Source organism: Coenobita brevimanus, chromosome 47 (genome assembly GCF_032717465.1).
Source record: "Coenobita brevimanus isolate Jiangsu-jjx chromosome 47, ASM3271746v2, whole genome shotgun sequence".
Classification (NCBI taxonomy): Eukaryota; Metazoa; Arthropoda; class Malacostraca; order Decapoda; family Coenobitidae; genus Coenobita; species Coenobita brevimanus.
The window spans coordinates 7,518,711-7,532,543 of record NC_137000.1 but is presented as its reverse complement, the minus strand read 5'-3'; the positions used below and the strand labels follow the sequence as shown (position 1 = coordinate 7,532,543).

The 13,833-nt window shown below is 42.3% G+C and overlaps 1 protein-coding gene across 1 annotated transcript in view; it reads right to left on the bottom strand.

Moving 5' to 3' along the window:
* Nucleotides 1–1,404: 1,404 nt before the first annotated feature.
* Nucleotides 1,405–13,833, bottom strand: part of LOC145398927 (putative E3 ubiquitin-protein ligase HECTD2) — a 56,545-nt gene continuing 44,116 nt past the window's right edge. The window contains exons 6-18 of the mRNA XM_080271664.1: nucleotides 12,770–12,872; nucleotides 11,072–11,161; nucleotides 9,105–9,325; nucleotides 8,337–8,485; nucleotides 7,935–8,122; nucleotides 6,669–6,809; nucleotides 5,864–5,986; nucleotides 5,202–5,365; nucleotides 4,811–4,907; nucleotides 4,248–4,322; nucleotides 2,955–3,149; nucleotides 2,188–2,303; nucleotides 1,405–1,669 (exon numbers count right to left, since the gene is read on the bottom strand). Of these exons, the coding sequence (XP_080127790.1) occupies nucleotides 1,405–1,669; nucleotides 2,188–2,303; nucleotides 2,955–3,149; nucleotides 4,248–4,322; nucleotides 4,811–4,907; nucleotides 5,202–5,365; nucleotides 5,864–5,986; nucleotides 6,669–6,809; nucleotides 7,935–8,122; nucleotides 8,337–8,485; nucleotides 9,105–9,325; nucleotides 11,072–11,161; nucleotides 12,770–12,872 (1,927 nt within the window). The remainder of the gene's footprint in view (nucleotides 1,670–2,187; nucleotides 2,304–2,954; nucleotides 3,150–4,247; nucleotides 4,323–4,810; nucleotides 4,908–5,201; nucleotides 5,366–5,863; nucleotides 5,987–6,668; nucleotides 6,810–7,934; nucleotides 8,123–8,336; nucleotides 8,486–9,104; nucleotides 9,326–11,071; nucleotides 11,162–12,769; nucleotides 12,873–13,833) is intronic.

Below are 13,833 nucleotides of genomic sequence, written 5' to 3'. Positions count from 1 at the left end.
ATGCTGTATTACCTCACCCCTCCCATACATCTCTCATCACTTTGAGATACACAGGGATAAATAGTGTTTTGTGAGCTGCATTACACCGGCTATAATAGCAGTCTCTCACACACAACTCAAACTTTAACAATGTCCGTATGCTCAAAGCTTGAGTTGCGAAGGGTAGGCAGGCCCCTGCTTATTCACGGGTATCTAATTAAACTGTATATTTGTTGGAAGTGATCGGCCTGCAACCTTAGGGAGCTCAGTCAGCAATGGCGCCAAAAGGCCAGACACGTTCTTACGTCTTCTCGTGCTGAGAGCCTCCCTTCCCCTTCGCGATACAAGTTTTGAGCTCTAAATCGATGTGTTTCTGAGTGCCTGTGTTGGGGTTCATTGCATAGATCAACACAACACATTCACATTCCAACATCATATGTACATAAGTAATGTCATCACACTCCCGCCAGATTTTTCACCACTGTCGTTTAGTTAGTGTCTGTCGTCTTTACTGTGTTTGCCAAACTGTCATACATACACTTGTTCAGACACTCGGGTCTGCTCGTGCGTTTGCTCTTTCATAGATTTCAGTTGAGTTACAACGAAATCTAGGGATTATATAAATACATCGTGGATGTACAGCAAGTCCCAAAAACTCAGGTAGGCCATTACTTTGTAAGTGTCAGAACTTTAGCATCGGTTAGCCTGATATGAAAGCCTCTGACTTTTCATGAATGCCTGTTTTATTCCGTCGTTTTGTTCTTCCATCTGCCATTAATAATTATTTTGATTTATCTCACATCTCCCACTTTAATACAAATTTGCAATGACCCCCCTTCCTCCCTATGTATTTCACTGCCAGTTTTGCACTGTAAAATGTCACCTACACTGTTGTACACCCACGATGGATTTTTTTTATCCATAAAGTTTTGATAAGCCTCATCATAAAGGTGTAAGATCAAAATTATGTAAAGTAGTTTCTTTAGTTTATCATAAAGTTTCTGCTTTCTGTAAGATCATACGTTTTCTTTGTTACACTATAGAAGGAGCAACTCTGGTACCCATCTGATGACTCATGTGCAGTACTGTATATATATCGTATTAGGCACAGGTACTCTAGCTGACCTTTGGAATACCAGCACTGAAACTAATACGAGTACCTAAGTTTCCCAAGCGAGCGTTACTTCGCTAAATCTTTACAAGAATACTGGTGCAGCCACACAAACGTATACAGTCCCTCACTTCGAGTCTAGGATCCATCACACTAAGACACAACCATGCTGAGGCCAGTTCAGTTAAGCGCATTAGAGACAGTATTTTAATGAGTGATTCTTTGTTCACCTGAGTACAATAAAAGTCACAACAGATCTTGGTTCCTTTGGTTCATTTGGTTCTCAAGAAGGGATAAACTAACCCAACACAGCACTACTCCAGACCGAAGCCCTCAGCATAGGCCAGGGCAATATTGAGCTTGTCCTTGAGCATCTCCTTGGAGCTGTAGGGCGGGAGGACGAGCTGGTTGAAGCAGGTGTGGGCTTGAGGCAGCATGTGGGTGTGACCTCGCCAGCATGAGATCTTGAATATCATCTCCCCCATGCCGCCCACTGGGATGCGGTCACTGCCGGTGCTGAAGAGCAGGAACATCTTCTGCCGACCCACCGACATCTCGCTAATCACCTCCCAGAACCACCTGCACCAAGGAACAGCATTAACTTTTTTGCGATGAGTGGACAGAGAACCATAAAATGTTTTTGAGAAAGTTATACATCTGTCATAATACGGCACAACAAAAGCAGTGATATAATGTTCAACCAGCTATATCGGTAGAGTAGTATGTAGCCTACAGTGTACATAAGAACCGACTCATGAATTCTTTCCGGACACTCAGGTACTTGTTGCAAAAAGTGATGCGAATCGGTATGAATTGGATTAAGTTTTTTCATATGGTCGATTTACCTTTTATTCAATGACTCTTTTTGCTCACCCATATTTAGATGCAGTTATAACTTTACCTCCTACCACACTGATTAGGAAAATACAGTGTTCCCATTATGTGTCTTTTATTAATTCGTAAACTATGAACTTACCTTCCACCAAACTCTCGTGGAGTTTTATCTTCATCAACATTACGTCGCCAACATAACTGTCACACCGCCAGAAAAAAAAAAAAATGTTATTCCAGAGAGAGAGAGAGAAATATAGTCATACTTGATGGTGGGATGGTCCTGAGAATATCCGTCATACTCCACCACCTTCTTCAGCTCGTTCAAGTCAAGGGTAGGCGATCCACACACCAGCATCTCCACCTCCTCGGGACGCAGCATCTGAAATATCATCATCGTCATCATTATCATCATCATCATCATCATCCAATTACGTCTCCTCATCAACATCCCTATTATCCCATTACTACTCCTTCTCTTCCTTCTTCTCCTTATCAACATCATCATCATTGTCCTAAATCTTCCCACAAAAAAGTCCACAATTGCACCCTATAATTTGCCTATAATTAAACTAGAATCCTTGCCCTTTCACTTTATATATATATATATATATATATATATATATATATATATATATATATATATATATATATATATATATATATCCATAGTCCAAAAATCTGTCTGTAAACATCAAAAATTTATCTTCAGCGCCTCACAAAATCTCTCCACAAAAATCTCACAATCTGTTCACTGTCAACACAGAATCTCTCTCCCATATCGATCACAACATCCCAAAATCTCTTCACAGCCACATCCAAACTCTGCACACACACACACACACACACACACACACACACACACACACACACACACACACACACACACACACACACACACACACACACACACACACACACACACACACACACCAGTCCACAGCAACCCAAAATCTATTCACATCATCCCAAAATCTGTCCTCAAATTCGTCCTCAACATCTACAACATCGTAAATAGTCTCGCGTTACTGACGATGAGTGCATTGGAGGCGCAGACAGTGTGGAAGCCGAGGTAGAACGCCCTGAACTGCTCGTAAATGGCCGTGTTGAGGATCCAGTCCAGGTACAAACGCACAAACTCCTCCCGGTTCTCGTTGGTCACCGGTATGGTCTCGCCGTCCTCCTTCAGGTTGAATGTACGTGGCTGTCCGAACTCCTCCAGCGAGACCTGTGAGGGAGGGGAGGTGGTGAGGTGAGAGGCCGAGATTCTCTAAGATGGTGCGTCAGTCGGTCAGCCAGGCCATCAGTCAATAAGTCAGTCCATTAGTAATCAGTCCACTAATTAATCAGCTGGTCAGTCAGTTAATCAGTCATTCGGTGCCATTAGTATGATAAACACCAGTACACTCTAACCCTTTGGCTTCTGAGTGCTACTTGAGACAAATGACATTGTTTGACGATAACTGTGTCGAAATTAAACTCTTTTATATATTGGTTGAAACGTAAATTACCTTGGGTGTACTAGGCCACTCTGAGATAAGGTGAACTGTGTGACATTCAGAACAAAATACAAAATACATACACCGCGACCGAAGAGCTAGCTAAGCGTATCATTTGAGTTGATAAACGTTAGCGTGATGTAATACCCAACTATTTCTGCCTAGACGTATTTTCTGTCATTAATGGCATCCTCCTATCACATCCATTTTACGGCAAAAAAAATAATAATAATGCAGGATAGTTTGTGTTTAGATTTTTTTTTTTTTTTTTTTTTTTTAAGCACCATGTGTTCTCATACACTGTTTGAAACCATCGGAATTTCATAACGCATTTTCTCTCTCTCTCTCTTTTTTTTTTTTTTTTTTTTTTTTTTTTACTACTACTACAAGTTTGAAAACAAGCACAGTGATACCTTTTTGTTATGATAAATTATGAGAATCAGAGAAGCCCTTGTGATCAGCGAAGCACTTACCGTACCTTGCAAAGTAAGAAAAAGTAAAGATCTTAGATATGAGGAAGACTAACGAAAAAGAGTGCTGGCAGTGTTAATGCTTTGACAATACTACGTAACCATTAAAAAAAAAATAAAGTATGCAGTATATGAGGAAAGGAGGAGTGAGCTGGGGGGAGTGCAGTCAAATGGTGGATGACAGCTACTTGGAGGCGTTTTGTTTGCCGCCGCCCTTTGCTGCGGGATTAGGGCGTCGGGCAATAGATAGATAGCATAGATAGAAGTTTTACCATTCAAGACATAATAAATTGTAGGTTATGCGATGGATGTAAAGGAATTGATGGGAATAGCTATCTTAATTTCGAGTCGACTTACCTGGAAACTGAGGCACATGTCCTCCTCCACGTCACCCTCGTACTTCAGCAGCTCCCTCAGTCCGTGTGCCACCTCCTGGAGGGGATTCAGAGGGTGGTAAACATAAAAGACATGGGTATTTACTCACGGTGAAGGCAGTTACTAATGGACAGTTAATAGTGTGTGTGTGTGTGTGTGTGTGTGTGTGTGTGTGTGTGTGTGTCTTCCTGTCATGCTAAGGATACACCTAAGCCCAGAACACGGTATATGGCGTGAGGTGGTATAACGTGGCGGTGTGGTAGAGTAATGGTGGTGTGTGGTGACATGATGTGATGGTGGTGTGTGGTGGCATATGATGGTGGTGTGTGGTTGTATGATATATTGTAGTGATGTGGTAGGGTGATGGTGGTGGTGTGAGGTAGTATGATATATTGTAGTGATGTGGTAGGGTGATGGTGGCGTGTGGTGGTATGATATATTAGTGAGGTAGGGTGATGGTAGTATGATTTGTTAGTGTGGTAGGATGACGGTTGTTTGGTATGATGGCGCCGAAATTATGCAAGAGTCGCCTAGGAAGGACTTACTGGCATAATCTCAGCGAGGTCGTCTAGGGCGGGTGCCTTGGCCGCCCCCACAGCGACGTGCTCGTAGGCTGGTACCACGGGCGGGCTCAACAGCTTCCTGGAGGTGTCAGTAGATGAAGTTAGTTTTTTCTGTTTACATCAGGGACATAGTTTTTTAATGCATATATATATCAAATTCATGACAGAAATATATTTCAGATTCATGACAGAAAAAGAAGAGACGAAGGAGATACACAGCAGAAAGAGAATAAGACTCTTAGGATGGAACTGTTGACGTTGCGTAGAGGTATATGTGATAGGAAGCTACTGTACACATGTCGAGAATGCTGGAGCTGTACATAACTAGGAGAGACAGAAACAGACAGAAGAGATACAGAGAGACAGCACCCACCTGAAGCATATGCCTGGAAAGCGTACGTCTAGAATAATGGAATTGTACACAGCGAGTCCCATGAGCACCCCTATAAGGTTGTACTCCCTGAGGCTGCCGTCCTGACTCATGGAGAACCAGTACAGCCGCTTGGACGGGTGGTACACGAACATCTTATTCTCAGGCTGGAGGGGACAGAAAGGGAAAGGCTGTATTAATGGATTTTTTATGGTCTATTTTTATGCGTATGCTTATCTTTATTTTCTAGTACATGAACATCTTATTTTGGGGCTGAAAGAGGGAGAGAGGAATTTAAGATTTTTTTATCGGTATATGTTTACCAAAGCTTTTCAGTTTTCTTAACATTTCTTTTATCATTTACTCGTATTTACTCGAAGACAAAGCGTTCATGATTATTCTGATAACAGTTTTAAGTTTAGCTTCGTCATTACTAAAGATGCTTCCTGAATTCAATGAAGTTTCCTGGTGATAGCAAGAATAACACTTATATTATCATCAAAGTGAAGGAATTATATGCTAACGCCCCTGCCAAATTTCCCTCCCATTCTTTTATCTCCACCTTTTCCCCCTTGCCTCCCCCCCCCCACCTCCTGTCTGTCTCATTCCCATATCTCCAGCTCCTCCTTCTTCCTCTCCTCTCCGACGCCCCTCCCCCACCGTACCTTAAATATCTGTTTGATGAGCAGCATGAACCACTCCTTGGTGAGGCCGCCCATGTCCAGGCCTGGTTCACCCTCAAACGTCACCTTCAGCTTCTTCTTCAGGTCCCTTTTCTTATTGGCGATCTGAAGGAATGTTAAAGTGTGTTAAGATACAGAGAAGGAATTGAAGAGAACGTTAGGGTATCAAGGAACAGTTTAGGTTGTGTAGGAACAGTTTAGGGTACAGAGAGACAGTTCAGAATATTGAGGAGAAGTTTAGGAAACGTCAGGCATAGGAGTTCATTGAATGTGATGGCACGAGAGAGTACATGACATTAGGGGACTATTGGACACGTCCAGCTTGAATACAGTACTTTAGCGAGAATTGAACAGGAAAGGATTATATCATATGGAAAAGATTAATCTAGACGATGTTGTCCTAATTTGTATGAGGAGAATAAAGTTTGGTATTAAACTTTCAGACTAATTATTTATAAGACTGCAAATTTTACTGATTAACTGCATGATAAACCAGTGCATTATGTAACTGATGACCAAACAGAGTGGTGTATTAACAAGCCGGTTGACAGACTGCCATCTTAAACATTTATGAACCTGTTAGCTTGATAATATGATACTGGCTAACTGGGTGACTGACTCTCAGACTGACACAGTGAAAAAAAAATGTTGACAGACGGGTAAAATAACTAGCTAATGCCCACTGGACCGATAAAATAACTAACCAAGTACTACACAGACTGATATAACTGACCAGCTAATCAACCAACGAACTAAAATAAACCTTCCCGCCCCGCCCAAATCTTACCTCCTTGAGCGAGTCCTCCACCAGGCAGTTCCTCCTGACATTGATGTTGAGGAAGAATATGTCGATCTGCGGAGGTTGGTGTCTGGCTACCTTGGCTACCAAGGACCTCCGCGCCGTCAGGATCATCTGCTGTTCCGCGTCCTGAAGAAGAAGGGGTGGTAGGGTTAGAGGGGGTTGGGAGAGAGCTTAGAGCGATGATGAAGGGGTTAGAGGGTTGTAAAGGGGATTTAGAAGTGTGGGAGGCAGGGTTTGGGGGCTGGAAGGGAGTTTGGAGAGGTGGATAGGGGTTGAGAGGAGTGTGGAGGGGGTGTGAGGAGCAGGGAGGAGTTATTGGGAGGGTGTTTAAGGAGCAGGGAGGAGTTATGGAGAGGGGTGTGAGGAGCAGGGAGGAGTTATGGAGAAGGGGTGTGAGCAGCAGGGAGGAGTTATGGAGGGGAGGCGTACAGGGAATCAGGGAAGTTTCGACGTGGGTGGTGTTAAAGGATAAGGGAAGTAAATCAGTGAGGAGAGGAACAAGGACATGGGAGGAAAATGCGAACGCGTAGAGCTTCAGGGTGAAAGAAAGGGAACAGGGAGGAATAAACCAGTAGAGAAAGGAAAGGAAGTCAAAGGGAAAGCAGGCTAGAAAGGAAAGTGAGTATCTGAACATATATCAACAATTCTGTTTCTGTAGCTGTCTCACAGAATCATGAATGCTTAGATGCGGCACTCAGGAAAACTGTCTGCTAGCATGTAATGGAAACACACATCTCTATACCTCATAAAGACTAACACATACACGTAACGCCGGTCCAGTAGTCAAGAAGCATGGCAATAGGATATGACGGGATATACTCACAGCTCCCATTTACATGCTTGCCACGAAGGTAGGTGAATGCTTCATTATTGACCTACCGTGGCTCCATACATAACGTTTGTTAGCTTCCTTTCTCAGTGCAGGTAATAGTTGTAAATGTATTGTCTCTAGCTTTCATTTAATTTACGCTTCTCTTTAGCTTCTCTCTCATTTTGTTCCCTCTTCTCTTTTTTCGGATAGGACGAACAATAGATAAAACATCCATTTATAACTGAGACAAGCAGACACATACAACATTTTATATACCTTGTGAAACCACAGCTAGGGGGATGTGCTTTTCGAGTTTGTATTTGTGTTGCGGTATACCTGTCCTGCTTAGCTTTTCGGTTTATGATTGCTGTTTGGGTTGCGTTTATAATCCTGCGTCCTGTATAACCCAGGATGTCTAAAATCCCCTCTTTGCCTGGTACCTTGGTGAGAATGTGCCTCTTTGCCACGATGGATAGGATGAAGGGGTACTGGCAGAAGGAGAAAGAATCCGGCCTGTTGGGGACCTGCCACGTGCGGTACTCGGACATCAGGTCCAGGTGGTCCAGGGTGTGGTTGTAAAACTCCGTGTAGTGAAGCAGGGGTGGCTGACCAGAGCTGTTGCTGGCGTCTGTAGGAGAAGAAAAGATTGATTTATTGCCGAAATTCATAAACTAACCAATGACAGTTTTCATTACGTAACTAATATCCATTTTTACACGTCACCGAAAAAGGAGGAGGAGGAGGAGGAGGAGGATTACATTACGCTTATCGATGGTACGAGATCATCAAGGCATAGAATAATTCTTTGCAACGTTACCGTCCAAACAGCGTCTTCAACTCACACAGGATAGCGAGGACCCTGGTGGCGGTAGGGATCCACCATTTGCTCTTGCTGAGGGGCGGCAGGGAGCGGTCCGGGGGCGGGAACTGACGCACTGTGATGAACTGAGTGATTATGCCAACCATCATTCTCAGACGCGACACCTCCAGCCTGTCAGCACACACACACGCCAATATCATTAACAGACATGAAAATCGTATCATCGCCATCATCATCATCGTCAGCCGTGACACCTCCAGTCTTTTACCATGAACGCTTAAGTCATTAATAACATCATCATCATCATCTTCAACATCCTAACCTTATTTCCTACCAATGCGCTGAGGAACAGTGGCTCATTACCCCTTGTGAGGTGTGAGAATCAAAACCAAACTAAGATAATTGAAAATATATAAGAGAAGATGACAGACCTACGCCCTCGATGGCATTATTAACATAATGGATCTGGATTTCGATCATAATTTCAAGTAAGTACCGGTAACTCAGCCGTGAAGAACTGATGGAGATCCAGATCAGACAGATAATTCTGAATTTTCATAATAAGCACAATAATCCTTCTGAATAATTCACAGCACTGTTCAGCAAGACACTTTCGTATGATCCACTTATAAAGCATCTGGCATACACACACAAAAAAGGTAATTGTAACAAGAATAAATAGGCTAATGGAAATAATAAACGTTTTCATCCAGTTCACCAAATGTAAAGAGGAAAGTAGTATATTAATTTATAGTAATATGTGGCAAGTCATTTTCAGTGCAATACTAACGTCCTAAACCAGCTAACGAGCAGCTGGTGGTCCCCGTTGGTGAGGGAAGTGATGTTCCTAAGGACATGAGCCAGGACGGTGTAGGAGGATTGGGTGAGGAACACTGGGGACTGCAGGATCACAAACAGGGCTCTCACACGGTCCTTGGTGAACAGGTGAGGTCGCTCCTGCAGTAGGGCGTTGATCACCGCTTTCAGGAAGTGCTTGTGTACCACTGATGGCTGTTGAGGGCGTGGGTGGGGAGAAGGATGTATGAGAACGTGCGTAGTTGAAATATTTTTAGATGGCGAACGTTTAGATATATTCTTCTGTACAGATCATAAAGTTAGATAAAATTAGTGAGGTTTTTAAGATACAGGACATGCTGTAAAACGTCACTATTTTTTTTTTCGTTATGATTTTGCTTGTTTTTAGGTATTATACAGTAAATTTAGGCTGGTAAGATTATTTTATTTCCATCTTTTGAGGTTGCAAATATGAAAGAAGAAACATTGTCTTTTTATTTTTGTTAATCTTTTAGCTATACAGTCTTACAAGAAAAACTGTTGACATATTTATAGGTATACAAATACTGTTGATCTTCCTTTGCCATATTATTTATTTTTATTATTATTATTATTATTATTATTATAATATCATCATCATCATCAACATCATCATCATCATCATCATCATCATCATCATCATCATCATCATCATCATCATCATCATCATCATCGTCGTTGTTGTTGTTGTTGATATTGATCTCGTTGTTATTTTTTTTATTTTAGGTATTGTATTGTACATTCAAACAGGTAAAATTCCTGTCATCCTTCCAAGCTCAAACCCGGACATTTATTGATTCTGACTGCATGATGTGGGTTGGTGGTGGGTGGTGGCGGCCATCATCCACTCACTTGGTGTAGTGCTCTCTGCTTCTTTCCTCTTTCTCATTCTGTTTCTGTGTCTGCCCTCCTTTCTTTGCAATTCTCCTGTTCCTTGTTATCCCTTTTTCCTACACTTTCACTTTAGGTGACTCTTCACCGAGTGACAAACCTAAATGCTTCCAGTAACCCAGGAAATCATTTACAGTGCTGAGTAGTAACCATATAACCATATTACGGGGTGAAGTGGAGCCTGATACGGTGCCCCTATTAACTGATTGGGGCGTTGCAAATGCGTCGTTCATCCAGGAACCAAACCTCCACACTTTTCCCGCAGGACAGTCTTGCTAGGGTGTTTGTTTGCCCGGGGTTGATGAACAACAACAACAGCAACAATAGCATGGTGTGGGCTGGGGATGCATGTCGCAAGGTTAGTAGGTGCATGATGGGCTGTGGCTGAGTGGTGGATGTAGGCGGTGCATTTCATGACTCCACAGGGAAGGTTGTGTCTCGTATTGAAGATCATAATTGTATACTGAAAGTTGTGGATCCATGTTCAAGAGTTTGGCTGCATGGTGGTGGTTTTATGTTCATGGTTGCATTTGAAGGTTATGGCTGAAGACTGTGGTTGCGTTTTGGAAACCGAGATTGCATGGGTCGGGTTGTAGTTTCATGATGGAGAATGTGACTGTATGTTCATGTATGTGACTACATGTTGATGGTTGTATGTTGAAAAAAAAAAAAAGTTGCTTCTTGAAGGCTGTGGTTAAAGACTGGTTGCAAGATAGAGGTTGGGGCTGTGTGGTTCGAGTTGTGGTTGCATGGTGGAGAGACTGGTTGCATGATGGAGAGCGAGGTTGCATGATGAGTGGTGGGGTTGCGTGACAGAACTCAGAGGTGACTCCTACGCCTCCCACCAGAACATCAGGCATGCACACAGTTTGAGGGTGTACTGTACTGCTCTTACCTGGGTGGCCTTTTAGTGTGATTAGATACTGATGGAATGGCTTTCGATAATTATACACCAAAACAACATTCAGATACACACACACACACACACATACACACACACACACACACACACACACACACACACACACTCACCATCTCGTGCACAGAGTCATGCACCGTGTAGACCAGCTCAGTCTTAAGGCCTGGGTCATCTACGTGGGCGCCGTCGTAGTCTGGGTCACGCTGGAATGGGGAGGTCACGAGGTTAAATAGGGTCACTCGTATGTTGGGATTCTGATTCATTATGTAATTTGTGTGTGTGTGTGTGTGTGTGTGTGTGTGTGTGTGTGTGTGTGTGTGTGTGTGTGTGTGTGTGTGTGTGTGTGTGTGTGTGTGTGAGAGAGAGAGAGAGAGAGAGAGAGTTTTATCAAATGGCCTTAAAAAGTTAGCTCATAACCTCATAAGCTTTTCTTTTGTAGTTTGTTTATTCCCTCGTTAAAGCAAATTTTCATGCACACCCAAACAATTATTTCCGTGTATTATATCCATCTCGTGTAGGCTATTGCTATGTACAGTACCTATTATGTTAGCTAAACGCTATGTACCAGAGTTAATTTATAAACACGTCTCTCCTGCATCTCTCTTTTAACAATGTCAGTCCTTCTTATAAAATCCCAACCTCTTCACCTCGATCCCCCTTCCCTCACTTCCTCGTCCCCTGGTTGGTTTTGGCAGTGGAGCGTCACATTGTCTTCCTTTCAGCTCTGACCCTGGTAATCCCACCCACACACTCTAATTTCGGCCGGGAGACTTCGTGATATCTCTTCCTCTGCGATTTAGTTTACGTTTTACACCATAATATTTCCTTTTGCTACTTATACAAACTATATCAGTATTTACTCGTATATATACAGACAAACCATCAGAGAATAACAAGAGGCGCAACAGGAAAAATAAATTCTTGAGGAAGGAATGCTATGAAGAGCCCTGTACCAGTGAAAATGTGGGTTATAGGTCTTTGTACTCTGCCCTTAGTCCCTCTCACTCTTTCGTAATCTAAATCTTTCCATGGTCCATTTTAACTTCTTCCCTAGGTTTCCCCACCATTGAGTGGACTGTGGAGACCTACTGTATTTGCTCAGTTTCTTTCTTCTTTCTCCCAAACACATTTCAGCTTGGTGGTATTTCTGTGTGTGTGTGTGTGTTTACCAGTTCGTTTCAAATTCGACCCTTTTTTTTCTTGGGCAAATACCCACAGATCCCCCCCCCCCCGTTTTGTTTTAAGAACTTTTCAGTGGATTTATGGGATCAAAGGTCGTACTATAGAAACACACAGAATTTTTTTTTCTTAAAAAGTTCATTAATCGTTACGGGTATTCGTGCAGAAGTACGTTAGTGTATTGAAGCTGTGTGTATATCACGTTGTATTACCTTGGGGATGCTGGCAGTCTTTAGTATATGTGATCTCCCCCAAACTGAGTGATATTGCATAGAACAAGCACGAAAGTATTTTAATAAGACGTCTTCTATTCTCTCCTAAACGTTTCACTGGGGAGAGTTAGCGCTAAGCTGAATGGAATCGTTTGGTAATATATAAAAGACCATTTATTTCTGTCTCCTTCTACCTATCGAACTAAACTTTTGCCCGTATATCTAATTGTCTGGTTGCAATTACCTGTCTATGCTATAATAAATATTTTTCTTTATCCGTCTGTATATCTGCTCATCTCTTTTTTATTTGGCTGTCTCCTTTCTTGTCTGTCTCTGTATTTGGCTGTCAGTTCTCTTTTGTCTATCTCTGTTTTTCTTTTTGTGTTTTTATGCTTTTTTTTTTCTCTCTGTCTATCTTACCTTGAATGTGGCACAGACGCTGGCATACGATTCGAAGGTGTCAAAGTAGAATTTCTTCATCTCCGTGAAATTCTTGGTGTCCTTCGCTTTCCTCACTTCTTGCCTGTGATAATGAAAGACAAAAGACGGTATAAATCAGAAACGCATCCATGGCATTCCTTTTATCGTAAGGGAAATCTTCGTTCACGTGAGTACTTCCTAAAATGGATAAGGTCGTCTATAGCAAGAAAACAACACACACACACACACACACACACACACACACACACACACACACACACACACACACACACACACACACACACACACACACACACACACAAATGACATCGTGGTACTGAAGGCCTTAATGTCGATTGCTTCTAATACTTCCACCACGAGAAAGTACCCCGCGCTGATCGAAGCCGTCCTGTAGTTGCCAGAACAAAACAAAAGAAGAAAACAGGGATACCGAAGTGAAAGAGTTAAACCAAATGAAGACGATTCCTGCCCCTTCCAACACGAGAGGTCTTGGGCTGAATAAAATCGTAGATGAAAAATAGCGTCGACGTACCGAAGGGGTTAATTTCCTTGATGGTCACTCTGTATCGAAATTTTGAAATGATTGCTGATTGTTCTGAGTATCGGGAAGTGGGTCATGGTAATTACGGTGTTATGGGAATGGCTGGTGCCTCATTACGCTTTCATGTTCCCACATTACCCTCTCATTACCCTCGGCTGGAAGTTTTGGAGGTAATTATGCTTCCAGGAAAATTAGATGGAAGACTGTATGAATGGAGCCCTCATAATAATTACCTTCTTGGAGATATACAGGGTGTCGCAGGGTTAATGTATCATTATATTTCTTGGTCTGACAGTCATAGTATATTTGTTGTGTATTGTTTAGGCAATTCGCAGTTTAAATAAACCAATGCATAGTACAGAAGGTGCTAACACGTAGTGGAATATTAATATTCTCCCAATACCACTGATCAGATTTAAATACATTTTTCTCCAAAACCGTTGCTAATCCGATATTTGTTTACAGAACATCTATATCTTAGATTGACCTCAGCAGTCAACTT